Source organism: Sminthopsis crassicaudata, chromosome 2, assembly GCF_048593235.1.
Source record: "Sminthopsis crassicaudata isolate SCR6 chromosome 2, ASM4859323v1, whole genome shotgun sequence".
Lineage (NCBI taxonomy): Eukaryota > Metazoa > Chordata > Mammalia > Dasyuromorphia > Dasyuridae > Sminthopsis > Sminthopsis crassicaudata.
Genome location: NC_133618.1, coordinates 375,820,699 through 375,846,829, shown reverse-complemented (window position 1 = coordinate 375,846,829; position 26,131 = coordinate 375,820,699). Strand labels below are relative to the sequence as shown.

General features: G+C 37.7%; 1 protein-coding gene across 3 annotated transcripts; it reads left to right on the top strand.

Annotated features, from left to right (window-relative positions):
* Positions 1-9,852: 9,852 nt before the first annotated feature.
* Positions 9,853-25,791, top strand: SLC25A47 (solute carrier family 25 member 47). 3 transcript variants are annotated; one of them, XM_074291290.1, is made up of 6 exons: positions 9,853-9,962; positions 16,738-16,781; positions 18,703-18,774; positions 19,544-19,726; positions 23,521-23,800; positions 24,649-25,791. In XM_074291290.1, the coding sequence occupies exons 1-6, from the start codon at positions 9,935-9,937 to the stop codon at positions 24,927-24,929; spliced, it is 888 nt and encodes a 295-aa protein (XP_074147391.1). In that variant the 5' UTR covers positions 9,853-9,934; the 3' UTR covers positions 24,930-25,791. The 3 variants fall into 3 exon arrangements, with proteins under 3 accessions (XP_074147391.1, XP_074147392.1, XP_074147393.1); XM_074291292.1 differs by lacking the exon at positions 9,853-9,962 and adding an exon at positions 15,839-16,001; XM_074291291.1 differs by lacking the exon at positions 19,544-19,726.
* Positions 25,792-26,131: the final 340 nt, after the last annotated feature.

Sequence of the window (26,131 nt, the reverse complement as noted above, 5' to 3'; positions counted from 1 at the left end):
TTTTCTAAAGCACACAATTGCTATCATGTCAACCTTCCTTCCTCCACTTCTAAATGAAGAATAACTTCCCATTCCCTCCAGCATCAAATATAAAATGCCATGTTCTAGCTCTAATCTATGTTTATGATTATAATCTAGCTCTCTCTTACCTTTCCAGTCTTCTTAAACTTTATTCTTTGCCACATACTCTTCAGTCCATGGATCCAGTCTTTCTTCTGTAACATAAACAAAATGTTATATCCCTTGACTTCAGGTATTTTTCTGACTGTATCCCATGCCTGGAATGCTCTCCCTCTTCTCTGACTCCTGGCTTCCCTGACTTCCTTTAATTCCCCACCCAAAACCCACCTTTTATAGGAAGCCTTTCCCAATCCATCTTAATTCTAGTGCCTTCCCTCTCATAACTCATAATGGGTTTTTTTTTTTTGTTTTTTTGCTTTTTTGTTTTTTCCGAGGTTGGGGTTAAGTGACTTGCCCAGGATCACACAGCTGGGAAGTATTAAGTGTCTGAGACCAGATTTGAACTTGGGTCCTCCTGAATTCAAGGCTGGTGCTCTATCCACGGCGCCACCTAATTGCCCCATAACTCATAATGTTTATCCTGTATTTGACTTGTTTGTTTATTGTCTCTCCCGTTAGCTCTTTGAGGGAAAGGAGCTTCCTTCTTTTTTGTATCCCCATGCTTAGCATATTACCTGGCACATAGTAATAGACATTTACTGGTTTACCAACACCTCACTTGCTGAATAAAATTGCAAATCTTTTTAATATACATTTCCACAATATGTCTCATATTTGCTCTCTTCTCTCTACTTGTATAGCCATCACCAGTTCAGGTCCTCATTACCTCTTGCATGGATTATTTTGCAATAGCTTCCTAATTGTTCTATCTACCTTAAGTATCTCACTATTTCAGTCTTAAACTCCACACAACTGCCAAAGTTCTCTTCCAAAGGCACAGTTTGACCATTGTGCCCTTCAAATCAGCAAATCCCAGTGGCTCCCTGATACTTATAAGGCAAATATTGACTCTTCCATTTAACATTTAAAGCTTTTTATAACTTGGTTTCATCTATTTCAATCTAGTCTTACATATTCTTCTTCTCTGCTTTCTCTACAGCCCAATCATATTGGCATATGAGCAGTATGTTATATTTTTCATACAGTATGCCTTTGCACTTTATCATCACAACCCTCACCCCCCATACCTGGAGTGCTCTCCCCTGCCATTATTACTTCTAATCTCTGGAGATTCAGGACTCACTTCAAACTTTGTTTTCTGTGTGAGGTCCTTCCTGTTCTCCTTAGCTACCAGTGTCTTTCCATCCAAGAAATGTTTTGTATCTGTCTTGTATGGACCTATGTAAGTTCTAAGAGTCCTTATCCCAACTCCCACTCTCATAGATGTTTTGGGTTCTAGAGTAAGAGTTACATTTCCACCTCAGGGATTCTACGAATAAGGGGTGGTTCTCTAATATTATTAATTTTATCTCCCATATCTTCCCTAGGGTTATGGCTTGATAAGCATTTAGTTAGCCAATTTCAATTCCTTTTTAGGAAGGGGTATTTCCTAACGTGAACATAAATAAGAGTTGTTACAAAACTGTACCCCAAAATATATAACACTCACATGAATACATATAGAGCTGGGGAAAGTGGGTTCAAGCTTAGAAAGTATATATGGCAAAGGGGTAATTGATAATTCCTGGTTAGGGGAAATCCTTTTTAAGTAAGTTCAAGAAAGTTTCTTTAGCCATAGTATAGTTCTTTTGCTGAATACCTTGTGGAACCAGGGATCTCTGTTTCAGGCTCTCCATGAGATTGAACCTGAGATACTGCTGGGATACTGATGGAAAGATGGGAGATCCCAAATCCTCCACACCTAGACTCTTCAAAGTTTGTAAGATCCTCCTCTGGCCAAAAAGTGGGGGAAGAGGGAAAAGGGGATCTAAGTCAAGACCAAACCCTCTTTATCCTCCCCCCTCCAATAACTAAGAAATACTGGAATGCTGTGTGTCAATGGGCAATACAATATCATGAGACATGGGAAAACCAGGTTTATTTCAGGAGAAATATAACATGCATGTGGAACCCAAAGAGTTTACAATCCTTACAGAAGTTTGCATATTTATGGAAGTACAACAGGAGAAGGAGAAAATAGGAAGAGACATTGGAGAGGAAAGATGCAGTAAATCTGATATAAGAGGAGGAACAAGGCAATGGCAAAAGCCACATTCTCTTCCCTTGGGAACCAGTTGACTCTGACGATAGAAGGGTCAGTTTATCTACAAAGGACCCCAGCTGCACAAGCATTATTCCTAGCCTGGCACAGACTGGCTGGCACCTGCTTTGCCTCCCAAGGACACACAGGGAATCCAGCTTAGGTTACAAACAACAAATTATGTCAGCTGGAGTATGTGGGATTATTGGGGAATCTTCATCTCTGACATGCTTAAGGCCTCCTGCATACTCTGAAAAATGTGGCAACTCAAAAAAACAATTTTGGGGACCCCTTGGTAACCCATAGCACTATGCTGGCTGCATTTTCTGGAATGACTGGTTTTCAACCTGCTTGATAATTTATAAACAATTCCTAGGGTATGATCAAATCTTCTTAGTCTATTTCAATCACTTCCTATGGAAGTATTTCTCTGCATTTAGTCTAAAATCTATGGTATGATTTCTTGACTTTGGGAATACTCTGTATATGGAAGGCAAAAATATGGAGTAATAGGGTAGCTTCAGATTATACAAGATCCTGAAAGACATGTGGAAGAATTTCAACATTCAACAAATGTTTTATCTGAAATGCACTCTGTAGGCAATTGAACATCTTCTTAGCAGAGTTCTATCCATAAGGAAGATATTTGGCAGCTCTTGAAGGATGGAATTGAGGCAGGAGAGAGTAAAAGTGAGCCCTGCTAGGAGGTTATTACAGTTATCAAGATTGGTAGCAATAAGGGCTTGTACTAGAGTAATGGTAATAGAACTAGGGAGAAGGGATGGATGTCAGAAATATTGTGGAGACAGAATTAATAATATTGACAAATGATTGGAAATATCCTTTGATTTTTCATTCCAACATTAAGAAAATGTCAAAAAAGAAATTAACATGACTACTTTTCAGTTAAGAAAACTGATGTAAGGAAAAACTAAGTGACTAAGCCAAGGTTACACAGCTACTAAGTGCCTGAGTGAGAACTCATATCTCCTCAATCTAGAGTCAATGTTCTTTGCCTTTTTTTAAAGGGGATTTGTATTGACATCTTTTATTTTTCTATTGCTTAGATTCCCTCTCATATGCTTTTCCTTCATTCTACCCCCTTTGCAACAAAGATTTTTTTTTAAAAGATGAAAACATTATTATTGTTTTTTTGTTTTTTTAGAAAAAATGATTAGCATATCAAAAAAGTCTGATGTCACACATAATGTTCCATTTTGTGAATCCCCATCATTGTAAAAGAGGGGAGTGGGTGGTATCTTCTATTATTTAGTTGTTGGGACCAAGCTTGTTCTTTCTAATTTCACAACATTTAGGTTTCTTTACCTAGCAGTTGCTATTGTTTTCTTCTCCATTGTTGTTGTCCTGGCTCTGCTACTTCACTTTGCATCATTTCAGGGAAGTCTTTTCATGCTACACTATTTTCATGACATTTTTTTTTTTGGATAGTTATATTCTATTATATGTATGTACCACAGTTTGGCCATTTCCCAATCAATTGACATTTACTTTGTTTCTACTTCTTTTCTACTATAAATATTTGCTATAAACATTGAAATGTATAGAGCTGTTCTCCTTGAGCTGTTCTACCTCAGTTTTCCTTCACTAGTTTCCCTTATTGTCCTGACTGAGTTTCACTGAATTGTTCTATCTCAGTTTCCTTAACTGTTCTGCCTCAGTCCCTTAAGTGGTAAACCCCCCTGGTTCATTAAGACTGAGGACCATTTGCTCTAAGGTTATAAAATGTCAATGGGAGATGAGGAGCAGATCAGACTTTCTGGCTCCTAGCTCCTTCTGCCCCCAAGAATTTATGACACTGCCCCTCTAAAATATTCCAAAAGATAAGACTATCTCGGATACTTCACTGACATCTTGATTTCTGTTTATTCAAACATTCTGACTCTGGCTTTTAGTAAGAATTTATAGCCTCCCCCCATCCTGACAAAACCAAAGGGTTCTAACTTTTTCTGCTCTTCTTCTTTTCTTTGTCTGAAAAGCTATAAAAGGGTTTTCATTCCCCTATTCATCACTGGATACTTTGAGATGAGAGTGCTGTCCAGTCAATTAAACTCTCCAATTAATAAAATATTAAAAAAAAACCTCTCTAATCTCTATCTTGGCTCAGTTTCTCCGGCATTACAGTATATATGCCTAGCAGTGAACTCTTTGAATCCAAGGGTATTGACATTTTAGTTCTTTTATTTGCAGAATTCTTTCCAGAATAATTACATAGGTCCATCTGCAAGTGTTCCTGTCTGATACTGACTATTCCTGTCTGTCTCTCTCTGTATGTCTCTCTGTCTCTTTGTCTTTCCCTGTGTGTCTTTTTGTCTCTGTCTCTGTCTCAAGGGATTGGGATTACACTTACATCCAAAATTATCTATTTTATCTTTTATAGTTGCCTTTGTTTCTTATTTCATTTTTCTTTAAGTAGTATTTTATTTTTCCAATTACATGTAAAGAAAAATTTAAATATTAATTTATTCCATTTCTTAAGATTTCATCTCTCAACTATAGTTATGAAAGGAATATAGACTTCTTGGTAAGACTCTTAATAGTTAAATTATGTAATCATTTTGAATTTGTTATAAAATGTGGTTTAAGAAATCCAATTTTTTTCCATTAAAGTATCCTGCCTCTGGTATTGAAGTATTGGATCAGTCACAGGGAAGAATAATTATATATGTTTGCCAGAATGACTGGCAAAAAATAGATGATTTTTAGATTAACAATATTTTATGTTATCTGTGCCTTTTTTTCTGTTCTAGTATATATTACTAAAAGCTAATTTCATCAATGTCTTTTAGTTCATATGCCTAAAAAGCACAATCCAAAAGTAGATTATTTGGTGGGGGGAGGAGGGGCAAGAACAGAAAAAAGGTTGATTTCAGTCTCAAAAACCAATAAAGTTAGCAATTCAATCATCAAACATTTAAGTACATATTATATATAAGGCCTAGTAATGTAAAAAAACACTTAAATTTACATTAAATTTAATTATGCTGAAATCATCGTTTTTAAAAAGCATTTGATTAAATAAACAATAAATCAAAAGACAATCAAATTAATGTTTTAAACCACCCTTTCCTGATTTCAAGCAACAATGAGAATATAATTTTTTTGACTGAAACTCTTTCCACCACCACCCCTCCTCTCACTACTACCCAGTCTGCAAAGTCTTAGTGTCTGGGTTTTCAGATCACCATTATCTCCATAATCAGCAGCCATCTGTTACTAAGCCTAATTAGAGATCCTGGGTTAGGCATGGGGAAAGACAAAGAAGAGTAATTCAATTCAAATTTAGCCAGCATTTATTAAATTCAATGCTCCTCTAAGAGCAATATGCCCAGAGGGAATTCACATACAGCTTTATCTATCCTAGGCTTCCCTCATCTCTATATAAAGTGGGACTGGAAACAAAAGGAAGGAGAGGAAAGGAACCAATGGTGGTGGGAGGGGAAAAGATGGTACCGGAGGATTAGAGGGCTGTGTAAACTCTAGAGCCTTTAGAACCCTATCAGTTGTGGAGAAATTTATGGATTGTTATGATATTAGAGAGAAAAGGAAGGCAGAAAAGGAAAGAAGGAGAGGGAAAGGGAGAAAAAGAGGGAGAGGGAGAGAGACAGAGACAGAGAGGGAGACAGACAGACAGACAGACCGAGATAGAAAAGAAGGAAGGGAGAAACAGAGACAGAGAAGGAGAGGAGAGAGAGATAGAGACAGAGACAGAGAAGGAGGGAGGCAGGGAAACACACAGACAGAGACAGAGAAAGAGGAAGGGAGAAACAGAGAAGGAGAAGAGAGAGAGAGAGAGAGAGAGAGAGAGAGAGAGAGAGAAATACCACCATCATCCCTCCCCTTTCCATAGTCAGAGTGCCATAGGTGTAGGACAGGGCCTCTGCCAGTGGAATTTTCCTCTTTGGTTCTCTGGGGATATCCTTTGGAACTAATAGTTGCTTAATCAAGGATTACTCTTTTGTTTCCCTCTTTTTCAGAAAACTTTATTATATTATTTATTAGAAGTAGGGAATCTATCATTATATCTTAAGTGTCCCATGAATATTTTGTCCCATGTTTCCTAAATTGGGAACCAAGAGAGTAAGAACTCAAAGTATATTTAAACTCTTTATGTCACCTTCATCATAAAAGCTGATATTTATATAGTACTTTAAGGTTTGTCAAACACTTTACATGTACTATCCCACCCGAGATTCACCACTCTAAGAGGTAGGTGCTAGTATTTTTCCCATTTTATAGATGAGAAGACTGAGATTTAGAGAAACCCGTGTCTTGTCCAGAGTCAGTCAACTAGAAAGTACCTGAATAGTATTCTTCTTAACAAATCCATTGTTCTATTACTCTCTAGTGCTACTCCAGAAAGAATCACTGATAGAATGATTACCTAGCCAAAGCCCCTTATTGCAAACTACATTTAAAATACTATCTTTACCCCTGAGGGGCTTTAGTTTAGGATGAAGAATTTGTGCATCTGATAAATCAATTTCTCTGTAAGTTCTTCCTTCTGAGGCAGAACACTCTAATCCCTATATGACAGCTTTCCAAATACTAGAAGACCAGCATCATGTCATCCCTAAATTTTCTCTTTTCAGGTTAGATATCCTTAACTCCAGGAATGTCTTGGAGCTAGCTCAGCACAACTAGCTTGGGAGAGCTGATTGTTAAATTTTCAGCTTGAACATTCACACCTCAGAAATTAGCAAATGCCAAAAATCAGGGTTTGATTTATTGTTTTGTTGATTGTCTAGATTTAAGAAAGTGATGGAGAAAATGTTACACTTCAGACTAAACTTATAATTATCATGTCCATACTTTTTTTTCCAGAGAGGTGGTTATTAAATATTTACTAATACATCCTTGTCCAGCTACTTCAACTTACTTTCTCAGTATACTTTATAGCTTCCTGTTTATTCACAAAAATCTGATACCTAGAACTAAACATAGTAGTCTAAGTGTAATCTTATTATCATATCTGTCATATAGTAGATACTTAATAAATGTTCATTGCTTGACCAGGTCATGATACAATGAGACCATCACTTCATTAGGAACAATAGTCTTATTTTAGTAAAGAACAATATCATTATGTATTAAATAATTATGTAATCTTATTAGATTTGATCCAACATTGATCTATTGAAATTTTTTTGGATTCTAATTCTGTCATTCCAAATGTTAATTATCCTTTCAAGCTTTGTGCCATCTGAAAAGTTGATAAGGTTGCAATCTATGAGTTCATCCAAGTGATTCATAAAAATGTTAAACAGGTCAGATGCCTTTGGCACTCTATTAGAGACATCCCTTGACGTTGACATTCAGTCACTAAGGATTATTTTTTGTTGTTGTATTATTCAATCATTCAGTCATGTCTTACCTTTTGGGACCCCATAAACCATAGCATACCAGGTTCTTCTGTCCTTCATAATTTATTGAAATCTATCCATGATACTATCTATCTCATCCTCCTTTCTTTTTGCCTTCAATTTTTCCTAACATCAGTGTCTATCTTCTAATTATGTGACCAAAGTATTTAAGTTTCAGCTTTCGCATTTGACCTTCCAGTAAATAGCCTGAATTAAGTTCTTTAAATATTAACTGATCTCCTTGCTGTTCAAGAGACTCTTATGAGTCTTCTGTAGTTCCACAATTCAAAAAGATTAATTCTATAGTGCTTGGCTTTTCTGATAGTCCAATTTTCAGCAACCATATATTGCTACTGGAAAAAACCATTGCTTTGATTATATGGACCTTTGTTGGCAAAGTGATGGGTCTGCATGTATGTTGTCCAGATTTGCCAAAACTTTCTTTCTAAGGAGCTAGTGTCTTTTAATTTTGGGTGGCAGTTGCTGTCTTGCAGTAGTCTTTGATCAGTTCTGAATATACCATATATTATTACCTAGTCTACATTTCCTCATCTTGTCCACAACATTAGAAACTTTATTAAATGCTTTGCTGAAATCGAGATTATAGAATTTATTTTACATTTCTGCAAGAGTGGGTATCTAAGTTCATAGGCTTGCTTAAAATCAATAAGACATACCTTTTTATATCCTGTCCTCTAAATGCAAGCTTCTCTCGCGATTCTTCCTTGACTGTTTACTACAGAGGATAGTCTATCTAGAGAACCTAATTCCCCCATTTGAGTGTGAGTCCCCACTTTGATTACACTTCATAGTATTTCTTATTCTGACTTATGGCTTCCCTCTATAAGTTTTGTAACTTTAGGTTTTAGTTTCTTTTTTTTGATTTAAGTTTCATTTCTCTGGATTTCTCTAGTTTAACTAAGTTAATTTAAGTAATTCTGTGGAAACTAAACTCTCATCCAATTCTCATAAGGCTCAGCCATCACACTTGTCAGTTCTGTTAGCATCCTTGCATATAGTTTTATCTTGCCCCATTTGCTGGCATTCACTGAAGACAACCAGGTTTTGTTTTACTACTGTACCCCTTTCCCTGGGTTTCAACTCTCTAGTCATTTTTATTCTATTCTTTCAAGTACAAAGCCCATTCTTTTTGGCAGGAAAAAATAGAAACAAACTAAGAGTTGAGAAATCCTGCCTTCTTTCCATTGTTTTTCATCATTTTCCCATTCACTCCAAGCAGTAGTCCTATCTATTCCTTCTTTGGTCTTCTTTTTCCTAACATTGGTATATTTGTTATTCTCAGCTTTTCTTGCCAGTGTGTTCAGTTCCTAACTAGTTCAGTTCCTTTCTAGGATCATGGTGTGCTTTCACATTCATGTAATTGTACCTGTTCTTCCTTTTATCATATATCTTTTTAAAAAATATTTAAGTTCATCAATGAGTTCCCTACTGAAGATTTTATCTAGAACTAACCCTGAGAACAGCAGCCAAAATCTTAGGTTTGAAATGATTCCAAAGTGATAGTTGAGCCTTAGATTCAATTTATTATGTTCCACATATAAAGTCATCAAATGTAAGACTTTAAAGGAAGTCTTAATATATTATGTCCATTTGACTTACCCTCTGAGCAATATTGTGGTTCTTTGTGCATTGAACCACACAATGAACCATACATACATATGTCAGAGCTCAAAAGGTTCATAAAACAATGGATGATAAAACAGTGTTAATTCTTGGAGGAACCCTAAAACATAGAGCATAATGTTTAATTGGAAGGACTCTTAGATGATAAAATATATCAGTCAGAGAACATGAACATGATTGACGCTTTTCTTTTTTCTTACTACTTGAGTGATCTTGGACAAGTCACTCAGTTTTCTTATCAGTAAAATGGGAGAATTGGGCTCTAAATCATATAACTTTCCAGAAGGAATAAAGAATTTGCAATAATTATAAAACACATAATAAGGTTGGTGGAAGTCAGGTAGAGGAGAAGGAAGAGATAGTAAAGACTGATTGACTAATTTGACCTTTTATATTCTTTTTCCAAAACCAGTTCTTTGGGGGCAGGAAAAGCAGTGGATGCAGAAAGTCACTGGTGAGCTTCTGGCTGCTCATCTCATGGGGATTACTCATTGACTATGTTCCTGGAATTGTTTCTGTTTCTCCTTTCCCACCCACCATTCATGAAGTGCCACAGTGCAAACACCCTCCTTTCTGTATATAAATCCTGAAGGGAAGTAGAGAAAAGAGGACCTCATTCCTGGCCAACTAAAAGGATCTCTTTCTACACTTCTGAACAGGAAACACGAGACAGTCTTCTAGATTTCAGATGGATTTCGTTGCTGGAGCCATTGGAGGTAAAGAGAGTCAGAAACAGAGAGAGAAAGAAATGAAAGAAGAGAGAAAGAAAGAAAGAGAAAGAAACAAAGGAAAAAGAGAGAGAAAGAAAAGGAAAAAAGAAAGAAAAAAAGAAAGAAAGGAAAGATAGGGGGAAAAAAGAGTTATGTTAAGAATAACTTAAAACCATCTATTAGGTGGAGTCCTGGACAGTATTTGCATGGAAAGTGTTGGATTATGTGAAGAGAATTAAGATCCAAAGAGTTTACCTGATATTTCAATTTGCCAAGACTTGTAGGGAAATCATCATGTCCAGCAATTTGTTTGAGCTTTATTTTAGAATCATATAATATACAATGTCAGAGCTTAAAGAGGCCTGGAAAGCTTTCTCTCATTTCTGTCCTCTGGACTTCCTTCAAGTCCTAGCTAAAATCCCACCTTGTAAGGGAAGACTTTCCTAGTCTTTTAATTCTAGTGCCTTCCCTCTGCTATTTCCAGTTTGTTTATAGTTTGTACTAGTTGTTTGCATGTTTTCTTTCCCAATAGACTAAGCTCTTTGAGAGTTTTGTCTTTCTTTGCTTTCTCAGAATATGGCACAGTGCTTAACATGTGGTTGATATTTAATAAATGCTTTTTATCTGACTTAGAAATACAGAAGATAGATTTTCAGAATTAGAAAATGCCTTAGAAATCACAAAATATAGAATGTTAGAGCTAGAATTTTGGAACTAGAAGGGGCCTTAGTGCCTGTAGATTTAATTTAGATCAAGAAATTTAGGAAATGAGACAGTGACATTATTTATATACAAAGAATATGTGATTAGGAGCTACAACACTTGGCCTCTGGTCTCTGCCACCAACTCTGTGTCCCCCTAAACAACTCAGTTCTCTCTGGGTTTCAGTTTTCCCTTCTGTAGAATGAAGGGGATGATTCAGCTATATGATATCTACCTTCTTTTCCTATCTCTGATTGTATATGAGATTATGAATCTCTATCACATACAGCTTGCTTAAGAATATATGACATTTACCATTCTAGTGCACACAGAGCCTTGTTTGTCTGTTTCCCTTTCTAAAATTTCTTCTGTTTTCTTTTGGGAATTAAAAAAAAAAAAGGCATTTCATTGATTCTTTTTCTCCTTTTCCTCCTTCTCTTCCTCTTTCTTTCCTCATTTCCCATCACAGTAATTCCATTCCAAAAGCAAATGAAAGAGCTTCCCCTTAATAAATGAATATAAATAAGCAAAACAAATCCATACATTGGTTATGTTTGAAAATATAAGTCTTAAATCCAAACCTATAGTTTATCACCTCCACTTTGCTGAGGGTTGAGAAGGAATGTTTCATTATCATTCTTCTGTAGTCATGATTGATTATTGCTTGATCAAGTTCTGAAGTCTTGCAAAGTTTGTTCTACTGATTTTGTTCACTTTACTCTGCATGGGTTCAAAGAAATTTTTCCAGTTTTCTTTGAATCTTCATTTTTGGTCACTTCTTAAAGCACACTAATATTCTATTGTGTTGTTTCGCCATAATTTGTTCTACTATTCCTCAGTTGATAGACACTCCACTGATTTCCAGGTTTTTTGGAAGAAGAAAAAATGCGGTCATAGATGTTTTTGTACATATGGCCCTTTCCTGCTTTCTTTGATTTCTTTAGTGGGTACATGTCTCATAGTAGCATTATTATGAGTAGTAATATTACTATGTAGTTCAAAGAACATGCAGAATTTAGTGAATTTTGAAATATAGTGCCAAATCACTTTCTAAAATAGTGCAACCAATTCATAGCACTATCAACAAGATTTCAATGTGCCTCTCTCCCATAGCCTCTCCAACAATTCAAATAGCATCTTTCTTAATTACAATAGCTAGGTGATAGTGGATAGAGTGTCAGGCTTGAAATCAGGAAGACTCATCTCCCTGAATTAAAATCTGACTTCAAGACACTTATTAGCTCTGTAACCCTGGGCAAGTCACTTAACTCTGCCTTACTTCTTCATCTGCAAAATGATCTGGAGAAAAACAAATGACACATCACTCTAATATCTTGGTCAAAAAAATCCCAAATAGGGTCATGAAGAGTTGGACATGACTGAAGTGATTGAAAAACAAAAATAAACCACATCTTCTATCCACAGCAAATTTTTATAACCTCGCTGAGGCAGGTAAAAGGGGAAGAAAAGACAGGAACATATATTCTTACTTCCTAAGCATAAAATAATGAAGTAAGACTGAACTTCTTTAATAGTGTATAGCAACAGTAATGGTGGTAATGATGATAATATCTGATATAGTGCTGTATAGTTTTCAAAGTGTTCCAGTGTCTACAAAGCATATTCACTTTTAAAAATTTTTATCTTTACAACAAACCATTTGAAGGAGACCTAGAGATTTTAATAGACTGCTCAAAATGAGTCAGCAATTTGACATGGCAATCAAAAAAAACTAATGTCATCTGGGGCTACTCAATGTTGAAAATGAGGAAAATGAGGAAAGTGGTAGTCAGGCTGTCTTTGCCCTGATCACTCTGCAGTTTCACATGCACCCTCCATGAGCTTTTATTCTCTTGAACCACAGACAATAAATTTTCTGTCACTTAAAATCTTCAAAAAAGAGGATTATTAGGTAATTACCTGTAAAGCATCTAAAGGAGATTCCTCTTTGAGTAAATGTTGGTTTGATTAGTTCTCTGGTCTCTTCTGACTTTGAGTTTGTGTGATAGATAAAAAACTGAGATCACACAAAGGCCAAATTTTAATCTATCCAAATTTTAGTATTTCTATATGTCCCTCTTCTTACTCCCCTTACCCCATACAGTGAAAAGACAAGTTGCAGAACTGTGATACAGAGGGTTAAAGATCAGCATTGAGCAATAGAGTTCAAAATTAATGCCAAATAGAGCTGCTAACCTTGTTCTGACAATTCTATTTTAAGCAAAAGAAATGGTGTCATATCAGGTCAATATTTACCTTGTGAAATAGCAAATTGATGTTTTTCAGGACACTGGAGTTCGTGGAGAAAGAGGGCAATGGAGGAGAAAGGGCAATGATTCCAAATGTTAGATCTATGATCTTAGATGAGGGTATCTCTGGAAAGTTGCCAGGAATAGTCCTTAGGTCAGGGTGATAGCAGTGTAATATAGTGAAATGACTTTGAATGAAGAAACCTAGTTGGGGAAAGTGGTTCTCAGCACAGCTCTGCTGATGACTCACTCTGTAACACTGGAAAAATTACCTTTTCTCTCTTTCTCTCTTTTTTTTTTCAAATCACTTTTTCTCTCTGAGCTTCAGTTTAATCAGTTATACAATTTAAAGTCTCTTTCCTGTTCTAAAATCTATGAGATTAAAATATTTTTTAAAGTACTTTCAAAATTATTCCTGGGAAATTGATTTCCCTCTAGTTATGTCTCTAATACAGTAGGCTGTGTGTGTACTTGGGTGTTAGAATTGTTGAGAAAGAACAAAGAATTAGATTTCCTCCTATAATGGTGGGAGATGTGATTCTCAATTGAAATTATTTACTCACAGATAGTGAAGTCATAATTTGTTAATAAGGTGTTTTTGTTTGAGATGTGATACCTTTGAGTAAATCAGAAGGGGAATTCCATTGACTGCATTTTCTATCAGTCATGGTGACCTGTGAGTTAAGGGAGACTTCTGGGAGAGGGACATGAAGAGAATTCTTTCTCCTCTTCCCACCAGCCATGACCTCTATCTATAATTTGAGTGTGCCTCTAGCAGTTAAAAAATTCATCACTTTGAGAAACTTGGAAGTATACTTGAGGGAGTAAAGAAATATACTACAGACAGAAACAGATGTAGAAAAGCAGTTATTCCAGGGAAGAAAGAGCTTTGAACAATGTGACCCTGGCAGCAAAGAAACGTGATTTTGGTCCTATCAATCAGACTATGGAAAGGAGCATACCCTGGGAACCCAACTGAGCAAACTGCCCAGCAGAGTTTCTGAACATAAAGGAAACTTTCTAGAGGACTCCACAAAAAAAAAAAAAAAGGACTTTTACGTTCTGCAGTACCAGTAATTGTGAACTACTTTGGTCAAATCTATTCCATATATGTGTTCCTCCTATTGTTACAGTCTCAGTTTGTGCTTGTTTTTCCTAGAATACAGTTGTATATTTCAATAAGAGTACATCTTTTGGGGAAGGGGAGATATTTTATAGCTATTATTTTAACTATGACATCTTAGTAAGTAAATGCCTTTACTAAGAGCTAAATATGTCAGTTGGCTGATTGTTAAAAAAGAAGCACATTGATAGGGGCTTGTGAGCTATAATACAAATCACCAGGATTATCCTTAGAACCTTAGGTAGAAGATATCTTCTAAGTTTTCAGCCTATGCAAGTGTCTTCTTAGTAGTCCAACGAAGTATTATACTTAATGCTCACTACTGTGTTCACTTCCTCCATGACTGACGGTCATAGCCCCTCTATGTCTTTTTGTGAATTGTGGCTAAAAATTTTCATGACCTAGCAGATAATTCTTATGTCTTTCTGAACTTTGTTAGATTTAGAAATTTTCCATTAATATTTTCATGTTTCTAGGGTAGTTCTCAGAAGACAAACATAACGTCTGAGTCTGGACCCTTACTTGAAGTCTTTCCAACTTTGTAGGAACTGCCAATTTGTGTTCCACTGACATAGCCTTTAAGTGCCTTGATACACATTGGCACCTCAATGAGGTATAAAAGGAGGGTACCAGTGGAATTAAGAGAAGGAATAGAGTTATAACCTGTGACCCAGAACTAAAGCCCTGGATTTATACAAACTAGTTCTCTTCCCTTCCCTCTTTTTTTTTCCTTTTCCCCTTTCCCTTTCCTTTTTTCTTTATTTCCATTCTCTTCCTTTTTCTTTTTGCTTTCCTTCCTTCCTTCTTCCCTCTTTCTTTCCTTCATCCCTCTCTCCCTTCCTTCCTTCTTTCCTCCCTTCCTCCCTCTCTCCTTTCCTAAATCCCTCTCTCCCTTCTTTCCTCCTTTCCTTCCTTCCTTCCTTCCTTCCTTCCTTCCTTCCTTCCTTCCTTCCTTCCTTCCTTCTTTACTTCCTTCCTCTTTCCCTCTCTCCCTCCCTTTCTCTCTTCCTTTCCTTTCCTCCCCCCTTTTTTCTTCCTGCTTTTAAAGACATGGACTAAGTAGTTGTGAATTATCCCCCTTAATTCAGAGAGACAGCATATAACAAGGAATACCCTCCTACAAGAAACTTTTCTTGATCTCTTTCCCTAACCAAAAGTTGTCATCCGTTTCTCTGTATACCCAGAGTACTTTCTTTGAATCTTTTTTGACCATAATTTAAAAAAAGGATGATCATAACTCATTCATACAGCATTTTAAGGGTCCACACATAGCACATTCCTTAAAGCTACTCAATAAAATGGATAATATGTTTTATCATCATCATCTTCATCTTATTGATAAGAAAATTGAGGCTCAGAGAGATTCAAGTTTGACCAAAAGACTGATTATTTCCCTTATATAAAATAGGCCAGAAGCTTTCACTAACCTCAACCTTATACCATTTCTGTTGACTTTCTGCTTATATCCATTGTGTAAGAGTGCTGATGTTAACAAGCAGCATACTGCTGGGGATAGGCACCAGAAGTGAACATCAGAATGTTAGCAAGAAAGAAGGGCTCTGTACCACGAATCATTAGAAACTCTGCTCCAGTCATCAAGGATTTGTGCTGGCCTTCAGTACCTTCCTTGCAGGCTTATCTTGATTTTATTATACATGGGCCCAATTCTCCAGCAAGTTACAACATAATGCAGCCTCATTCTGCTGGCAACTCTACCCAGAAAGTATGATTAGGAACAATGGGTGGAAGTTGCAGAGAGCTAGTGTTTAGATAAAGTACATAATAGTCTGAGCCACAGAACAGGATGTCTCTGGTAGCAGAAGCCTCCCACTCAGGGTCTTCAAAGCCAAGTCTGGATAATACCTGTTTAGGTATTACAAAGGAGAGTCTTGTTCTACTGGACCAGAGAGATGGCTTCTTAACTTTGGAGTGCCTATAAGTCCTAGACTGTGTGTAGGAGAGAGTGGGAAGGTGAATAGCAGTTAATTGATAATTTATTGCTAATATTTATATAGTGTTAACTATTTGCCAGGCATTGTACTTATCACTACAAAATAATTGCTAGCATTTATATAACCTCTACTGTAGAGCCAGACACTGCTCTAAGTGCTTTACAAATATTATTTCATTTGATCCTCACAACCACTGGGGGGGGGGGAATAGATACTATTAAATATTCCCATTTTACAGATTAGAAAGCCTAGGCAAAGAGAGCTTATGTGACTTGCCATTGGCCACTTAGCTAGTAAATGTCTGAGATAAGATTTGGATTTAGGTCTTCCTGATACCAGGCTTTGCACTCTATCCACTGTTTGCTGTGGCTCAACTGGGGTGCTCCTGGATTTTTCCTGATTATCTTCCTTAGTGCTTTTGTTCCTCAAACTAGAGTTCTATGGCTGTGTTCCTATGGTAGTCTTATGTGGCCCATAATTAGGGTCCATAGTGCTTGGGAACCAGGACACAAGGAGTTGGAGGGGTGATGATGTAACCTGCAGATCCATCCTAGGAAATTGGCAAGGAGGAGGAGGGTATCTGAGCTGGACCAAATCATTGGGAAAGATTTCCTAAAATAGAGCATTAATCTGGACTGTGATAGAGGCCTCTCATTCTTTGAAAGTCCTCATATCTCTTTAATAAATTCCTCTAAGGCAGTTAATAGGCTAAGGAATGTTGTACCATTTATCTGCAAAATGTCTGTTTCTTTCAGGTGTCTGTGGTGTTGCTGTGGGTTACCCCCTGGACACAGTGAAGGTATTTTGATTTTTGCTCTACAATTTCCCAGAATTTTTATTCCATTGCTGTTTCTTCTTTCCTTGTCTTCCTCTTTCCCTCTCTATCTTCAATGTATTTGCCTCAGTAATAATCATCATTTATTAACTTAGCTTACTGGCATATGATTGTAGGATTGAGAAATGAAAAAAAAAAAACCTTAGAGATCTTCATTTCATAGAGGAAAAAAAGAAAATTGAGGTCTTAGAGGTGAAGTGATTTGACCAATATTACTCAAATAATAAATATCAGAGCTGAGATTCAAACCAATGTTTCCTTTTCTAATTACTAATTGTGTCAGTTGACTATTTAAAAAGAAACATACCAATGATGGCTTTCAAGCATCATACATCTTACCAAAGTTACCCCTAAGGGAGAAGCTACATTTTGGGTTTCCAACCTGTGAGATTGACTCCTTCATTGAGAGAATGGTCCAATAGGAGTATTACTTCAGAGGGACCTTGATTTTGTCAGTGTACTCTTGTACTTTTTTCAGTTTGATCTTCTGAGTATTCTATCACCTACTTTCAATTCCTAACAATAATTTTTATTCACTTGTACAGACTAGCCCCTTTTGATTACTTAAACCAACTCATTTATATAATTATGGAATCTTAGAGCCAGATGGGACTTTAGCATGTCAGAATGTACCCCCACTTCCCCTCCTCCCGAGTTATACATTCAGCCTTGGCTTGAACATTTCTGGTGACTGGAAAGTCATTACCTTATTATTAGAGTGTTCCTTCTTCTAATGAGCTGAAGTCAATCTTCTTGTAATGTACATCCATTGTCTCTAGCTATGACTTTTTGAAATATTCAGTATCAGTCTATTCTCTTTCCTACTTCAATTTTTCAGATAGTTGAAGACTATTCTCTATTTAAGTCAACACTTTTCTAGGCTGAACATAGGATTATGGATTTAGATCTGGAAAGAACCTTAAAGTTCATTCAGTCCAATCCTCTTATTTTACAGGTGAGGAAACTGAGACTCAAGAGAGGCTAAATGATTTGCCCAGGATAATAGCTAGTATATGTCTAGAGTGGAATTTAAACCTAGGTTTTCCTGACTGTCCAGCACTCTACCCACAAACCTGCCTCCATCTCCAGTGTTCTGGACAGTCTCCTCACAATTTTGTTTGTCTTTGGACATGGTCTATTTTGATAATGTCCTCAATAAAATGTATCACCCAGATCTGTGCATAAAACACCGATCTGTCTGGGAACAGTGGAAATTTCTGGCCTTTAAAAATTCTTTCTTAGGATTTGAAACTGAAAATAGAATAAAATTAAAGAATTATTAGTTCTTTTATACCTCCCATTTGTGGGTTATAATAATAACAATAATAATGATATAAATAATAAACTAGTGTTTTATAACACTTAATCATTTTCACAACATATAATAAAATATATTTCAAAATACATGTTATCTCATTTTGTCAACCAATGAGATGTCATTTCATTATTCAAGATTTCTAGGGCTTTTCTGTAATGCTGTTCTTGTATTCCTGCCTTTCTTCTATCCTAAAAAACTTGACAGCTTGATAATTCCTTGACCTAGAAGAAGAAAAAAAAAGCAAATAAATAAAAAAAGGGGGCAGCTAGGTGGCGCAGTGGATAGAGCACCAGCCCTGAATTCAGGAGGACCTGGGTTCAAATCTGGTCTCACACACTTAACATTTCCTAGCTGTGTGACCCTGGGCAAGTCATTTAACCCCAGCCTCAGAAAAAGAAAAAAAAAAAAAAAGTAAATAAATAGATAGTTCCTTGACCTTCTATTTCTTTCCACCTGGTTTTACTGATTTAGAAACAGAACTTATAAGGTACCTTAGGGGGATCCCTAAGAAATTTATAATTGCTGCCTTGAGTCTGGCCAGGCTCTAAATAATCTCCTTCTTTACAGGTCAGAATCCAAACTGAGAAGAAGTATACTAGTATCTGGCACTGTGTTCGAGAATTATACAAAGCAGAAAAGGTAAGCCTATACCCTTGGTTAATATAAACATTTCATTTAAGAGTTTGTTTCAGCCAGGGGGCAAATATCAATATTTGGGAAGGACACTGCCTTCTAGCCTCCTCCATTTTCTGACCAAAGGACAGTTTGCCAAGCTCATTTTAAAATTCAAATAAATTAAAAGTATTTTTTTTTTGATGAGTATAGAATTGAACTCAAGATTTTTTCCTTCTGAGATGAATAATAATAGCAGTGACAGCTAGATGATTCAGTGGATAGATAGGGCTAGAGTCAGGATTTAAAAATTAAAATAATTTGTTATTTACATATACATAAGATATATACAAATTTTATAAATTATAAAAAATAAATTAAACTAACTAAAAAAATAATTAATTAACTAAATCATCCCATTTGATCCTGCAGAGAGCCCTGTATACTCTTATTACTCCCCTTTTGCAGATGGAGGAATTGAGGTCCAGAAAGCCCAGTCACACAAATAATAAATGCCTGAGACAGGATTCAGACAGGCCTTCCTAAATCCAAGCCAGGTACTCTAATCTGTCAGCAATGTTACCTCTCTAAAAATCAATTCAATTGAGAGAATTATAATGTTAAAAGCTTTATCCATCACCTTGTTCAACCTCTCAAAGGTCAAAATCAGGGAAGGTTTTGTGAAAGATATTTCACCTGGTAACTAGATTTTCCAAACTGTGACTGATACTATTCTCTTTTCTAATGATCTCTCAATCTCTCTTTTCTTCTCTTTCGGCGGGTTTCCTGATCCCAGCTCTCAGGGTTCTACCGGGGGCTCTCTTTGCCCGTGTGTACAGTGTCTCTGGTCTCCTCAATCTCCTTTGGCACCTACAGACACTGCCTGTCTCACATCTGCAAGCTCAAGTATGGCAAGGTGGATGTGAAGCCCTCCAAAATGGACATCACCCTTTCAGGATGTGCCTCTGGCATTGTCAGGGTAAGGAAGGATATTCTGTTCTTGGAAATCCTGGTTAAAGTAGAGGAAATAAATCCAGGGGATTTAGAGTCCCATAGAAAAGGATCTCCCTGATATTTGTAGCTTGTAGCAAGCAATGAAGATGTGGGATCATAGAATGTAGACTTGGAAAGGGGCCTTAGAGACCAACAGAGTTCACTCTCATTATACAAGTGAGAAACTGAGAATCAGGGAAGGGAAATTCCCCAGAATTAGTGATAGGGCTAGGGTTAGATGGAAGGCTACCTGCCTGAGTCCTTACTACTTTAGTCAGGCACAAATTCTCATGAATTAAGACATGGAAAAATGATTAGGAAGATCTTTTTGGTTGAGTGGATACAATTTTGCCTAAAGGTAGGGGGTAGATTTGTTGACCTGGCAGTCAATCATTTAAGAAGCATTTATTAAACGTTTACTTTGTGCCAGGCCCTGTGTTACAGAATTATGCAAAAAACACTGTCTGTCCTGAGGAGCTTATATTCTAATGAGAGATGTGTCAACAACTAGGTGCATAAAAATATACACAGAATAGATGGAAGTTAATTTTGGGGTTGGGGAGGGGGCTGAAAAAGCCATCTGCATAAGTGATATTTGAGATGAGTCTTTAAGAAAGCCAGGGGAATTGTGGCAAAGTGACGTGAAGGAAAACTTTGCAAGCATGAAAGAGAGTCAACAAAGCTTGTGTTGGAGTTGGAGTGTTGTGTGTGTCTGGATTACTGTATAGTGGGGAGGAGAGTGTGAGAAGACTAGGAAGGCAGGATGGGGACAGATTATAAAGAGCATTAAATGCCAAAGAGGTATTTACATTTTATCCTGTAAGTAAACACTTAGCTATTTTGATTTATTGAGAAAATGGTGTGACATGTTCAGAACTTTAAGAAAATCTCTTGGACAACTAAATGAAGTGGGTAGAGTCTTGAAATTGAGACCAAATAGTAAGCTTTTGCAATTGCCCAGGCTCTAGAAGTGCTAAGGGACTTTGTTGGGGGTAATGGCTGTGTGAGTGGAGAGTAGAGAAGACATATATGAGAGGAGTTGTGAAGGAAAAAACAGGAAGATTTGAGAATTGATTACAATCAATGGAGTGAGGTGAGAGCTAGGGATTGAGGTTGACACTGAAGTTGCAAGCCTGGATGACTGAAGAATAGTTGTGCCTCACAATAACAGAAAAATTCATGAAGAGGGAAAGAACTTCCCCCCCACCCTTGGTAGTGTTTTATTTTTCCAAATACATGTGAAGATAGTTTTCAACTTTGTATTCTGTAACCTCTTCCATTCCGAAGCCACTGATTGCCAGGGCCATACATACCAATATTCCCTTACCTCTTCCCTTTCTTCCAAACAGCAAGCAACCTGAAACAGGTTATACATGTACAAACCTTTAAAATCTATTTCCATATTAGTCATGTAATGAAAGAAAGTCAGAACAAAAGGGAAAAACCACAAGAAAGACAAAACAAAACAAAAAAAACCCAAACAAACAAAGTAAAAATATGCTTTGGATCCTCATTCAGTTTCCATAGTTCTCTCTCTGGTTGCATATGACATTTTCCATCCCAAATCTGTTGAAATTGTTTTGGATCACCACATTGCTAAGAAGAGTTAAGTCTATCATAATTGATCATCACATAATTTTGTTGCTACTTTGTATAATGTTTTCTATTTCTCAAAGGGAGGGAAGGAAGGAAGGAAGGAAGGAAGGAAGGAAGGAAGGAAGGAAGGAAGGAAGGAAGGAAGGAAGGAAGGAAGGAAGGAAGGAAGGAAGGAAGGAAGGAAGGAAGGAAGGAAGGAAGGAAGGAAAAAATAAATAAAGAAGAAACAAGTATCTATTAACCATGTGCCAGATAACAGATTACAAATATTTTCTTATTTGATCTTCACAATAGCCCTTAGAAGGTGGGTGTAGTTATTATTTTCATTTCAAAATTGAGGAAACTGAAGGAAACATGAGTGGTTTGCTCAGTCACACAGATAGTTAAGTATCTGAAGTTGAATTTAAACTCAGGTCTTCCTGGGTCAGGAAGAAATGTCTCTATAGAACCAAAAAGGCAGGGAGTATACTGAACCTCCAGGGAGGTTGCTTCCAGGATTGTAGTGAGGATCACATGAGATTGCTGTTGTAAAACAGTTGGCACTGTGCTTGTTTCCTTCCTTCCTCTTCCCACTGAGTTCTGTCTCTTTAGTTGAGAAATCTCTCTGACTCATGGAATGACTGACAGTTTTCTGAGCTTGGCAGGATTTAGAGAAGAGCTTGGGATAAAGGGCTCACTTCAGTACCATGTCAAATAGACATAGTTTTTCTTTTTTTCCCCTTTCTTCCTTTCTTTATTTTTCTCTTTCTCTGATGAGGCAATTGGGGCTGAATGACTTCTCCAGAGTCACACAATTAGTAAGTGTTAAGTGTCTAAGTCCGTATTTGAACTCAGGTTCTCCTGATTTCAAGGCTGGTGCTCTGTCCACTATACTATCTAGTTGCCCCAGTGGGCATAGTTTTTCTTCTCCAACCAGTCAGACAGATCTTTGGGACAGACTCTAATCCTTTGTCCTGTATTGAAATATTATAGTCTAGTTGGAAAACCAAAGTATAAATGTATAATAGACAATTAATTTCACCAAGCAGAATATGAGCAGTACCAGCTTCATGTTACCCACAATAAGACCTTTACATAGCAGTTCCCATTCCCCTAGTGCTTAAAGTAAAACATTTTAATAAACAGATTCATTTTTAAAAATATTATATTCCTTTCCAAAAAATCCTTAATTGTGAAATGAAAACATGAGGCTAGGCAACCTTTAAGGTCTTTTCTAATGTCTGTGATCTTTCATCCACCCAGGGAATAAAAGATTGTTTATTTATTTATTAATAAATTACTTTCCTTACAACACTCTTGGGAAGTAAAAAGTATTATTTTCCCTGTTTTACTAAAGAAAAACCTGAAATTCAGAGAGTCCTATAGACTTGCCTAAGCTTAGGTTAGTTACATAGCCCAGGGTTTTTTACCTTTAGATTGGGCTTTAATAAGTAGCTCCAAGAAGAGGAATTGGACGTGGTGGAGGAATAGGGTGGCTATCATAGTGGTTTCAGAAAGCTGCTCATTTTTGGAATGACTTAACTTTATCAAGGCCTCTAGAATAAACTCTGGCAGTCTTTAAACTGAGAGGCTGAAGGTCCCCATGCTGCTCTTTTGTTGACCCTGCCTTTAAATATGTCTTTAGTTATAATCTGGGGGCAAAGTCAATTAACTTCTCTGAGAATCTGATAGAAAATGTGGGCAAATCCATGAGACAATAGTGTAACAGCAACCATTTCTGTAATGCTTTTAGAGTTTACAAAATGGTTTTCTCAACAATTCTGTGAGACTGAGATTTTAAAAAGAAACTTTTAAAATTAACAAAAATCTGTTTTCTATGCCAATAACTTCCTCTCATTGGGAAAAAAAAAACTTTTGTAACAAATATGCTTAATCAAACAAAACAAATTTCTGCATTGGATATGTGTGTGTATGTCTATATGTGTGTGTGAGAGAGAAACAGAGACAGAGAGAGAGACAGAGAGAGAGAGAGAAAGGAAAGAAGGAAAGAGAGAGAGGTTATTTTCATTTTACAGATGGAGAAACTGAAGCTTAGAGGATAATTGACTTACACACAGAGTTACTCAGATAATTTTCGGATCCTGGTTTAGGGATTGGGCTGGCTCCTCGACTCCCAGCATCCTTTTCACTGCCCTCCAATGACCAGTGGTGGTTCGATTCTTGACCGTTCCTTTACTTTCCCAGGTCACACTGACGTCCCCCACGGAAGTGGCCAAAATCCGGTTGCAGACCCAGAAGCAGCGCCCCTCGATCACGTCTTCGTCTCCCAGTGGTCTCCTTCCCCCTCCCAAGTACCAGGGCCCCCTGCACTGCCTGAGGACTGTGGCTAAGGAGGAAGGCTTGGGTGGCCTCTACAAAGGCAGCTTGGCCCTGATGTTCCGAGACTGCAATTCCTTTGCCACCTACTTCCTCTCCTACTCCATCATCTGTGAGTGGCTCACTCCAGCGGGGCAGAGTAAGCCAGGTAAGGCTAGCACCCATGAACAAAGACTAAGTGCTTTAGCAGTGCCAGGCACTGGGCTGGGTTCTGGTGGCAGATCACCCCTCAAGATGCCCTCAAAGAGCTGACATTTTTGGAGAATTGCAATAATAGCTCGCATTTGCATATTGTTTTAATGTTTGCAAAGCAATCACAAAGCTCCCCTCATTTTATCATCACAACTACTACAACCCTGGCAGGCAAATGCTGTGATTATCTCTGTTTCACAGATCAAGAAACTGAGGCAGACAGAGAATAAATGATTTACCCGAAGTTACCTAGTGTCTGAGGCTGGATTTGAACTCAGGCTTTCTAGACTCCAGATCCAATGTCCTCTATGTCACCTAGCAGGAATGAGTAAGGGCTTAAGAAGGACTTCAATTATGAGGTGGTAACTGAACTAAACCTTGAAGGAAGCTAAGAATTTCAAAGGTGGAGTATGGAGGAAAAGCCTTCCAGACGTGGAAGAAAACTCCCTGGGGGTCCAGGGCCATAGAACTCAGAATAGGTCAGTTTGGATGGAACGGAGAAAGAATGAAGGGGGATTATAGGAAATAACCCTGGAAAGACAGCCATCATTCGGAGTGGGGGAGGAGGGGGGCTCTAAACGCCAGGCCGATGAGCCTGAATTTTATTCTGGATATAATAGGAAACTACCAAACATTTCTGATCAATGGTCAGGAAGATTATTTTGGTAATGATGGTAGCAATTTGGCAAAGGGAGCCAGACCAAAGTAGGAGGCTACTGCAGTGGCCCGAGACTCTGACCTGGAGCGGTTCCCTTCTCCGTAAAACGAGCCTGTGCTGAGCGTCTCTCCATCTCTCCTCCGCAGACATCCTGGGTGTGCTAGTCTCCGGGGGCTGCGCCGGCGTCCTGGCCTGGGCTGTGGCCACCCCCATGGATGTGATCAAGTCTCGTCTTCAGGTCGACGGGCTGGGCCAGCAACGCTACCGAGGATTCATCCACTGCATCACCCAGAGCGTGAAGGAAGAAGGAGTGAGGGTCTTGTTTAAAGGGCTGGCTCTGAACTGCTGTAGAGCCTTTCCTGTGAACATGGTGGTTTTTGTCTCCTATGAAGCGGTCCTGAAACTCACCCGGAGTTTCATGACATAATTGATTTGTTTCATCATATCCAATACGAAGATGGCTCCATGTGTGGAAGCAAACCAAACTGGACTTAGAAGCCGGGTGGAAAGAAATTAAGTTCCAGCCTTTCGGGCACGGGGTAATGGGCTTTAAGCAGCAACAGCCATTGAATGTTGAGGCTGCAGGATACAAGGTGCAGGCGACTTCCCATCCCCTGCTTCCCCGTGGCATCTCAGGAGTGCTCTCCGGGCGGGTTCTACCTCCTCACCAATGATTGATCCAGAGACTGATTTCAGCCCAAAGTGGACGGTTAGGTTACAGGTCACTAAATGAGTTCTCCATATCTACCTTCTGAGACTTCAGCGTTGCCCTGTTCGAAGATAGGGCTGCCTACCTCACCCATCTCTTATAAAGTTTCTGAGAAGGATGGCCTGGTTCTTCAGGTTGTATATATTGATGACATGTCCCACTTTCAGATGCTTTTCGCAAAGGTCATGAGTGCAGACTTTCAGATGTTTTTTAAATTACATGTAAATAAAAGGAATGTTTTGGATGGCTTTTGTTTTGAATCTTAGTATAGCAGGAAAAAGTAAGAATTGGAATCAAGTAGACCTGAGTTCAAATATGGCCTCAGACCCACTAGTTGTGTGATTCTAAGCAAGCCAATTATTCTCTGTAAGCCTCAGTTTCCTTATCTGTAAAATGGGGATAATAACAGCATCTACTGCATATGCTGTTCTCTGGTGGCTTCCTGGAACTGTGAAGACCAAATATAAAGAGATGCTCTAAGTGCTAGTCATTATTATTATTATCATCATCTGATGAAACTTTCGTAGACCTCAAGGCTATTATGAGTCATCATGATATCATAGCTAATAAAAGCTAATGTTATCTAAGGCGTCTTTATTAGTTGCAGAATGTTCAGAACAACTGAGGTAATAGTTCTGATGTCCTCTGTCTTGGCTGGATCACAGCTGCTGTATGGAATGCAGGTCTGGGTACCTTTATTCAAGACAGACAAATGTGGCTACCGAAAGGAGACCAACTGATTTTTCTTGCAAAACATGACAAATAGGGAAGTGTGTTTAAAAAGATTGCACAGATCTAACCTATATCAGATTGCTTACTGTCTTGGGGAGAGAGAAAATAAGAGAGGGAGAGAGAAAGCAAGAGAGGGAGAGAGAAAAATTTAGAACACAAAATTCTGCAAAAATGAATGTTGAAAACTA

Excerpts from the sequence above, each read along its gene's own strand:
- SLC25A47 (XM_074291290.1), top strand. The coding sequence starts at position 9,935 with ATGGATTTCGTTGCTGGAGCCATTGGAG. Across the intron at positions 18,775-19,543 it reads AATTATACAAAGCAGAAAAG|CTCTCAGGGTTCTACCGGGG; the intron begins GTAAGCCTATAC and ends TCCTGATCCCAG. Across the intron at positions 19,727-23,520 it reads GTGCCTCTGGCATTGTCAGG|GTCACACTGACGTCCCCCAC; the intron begins GTAAGGAAGGAT and ends TTACTTTCCCAG.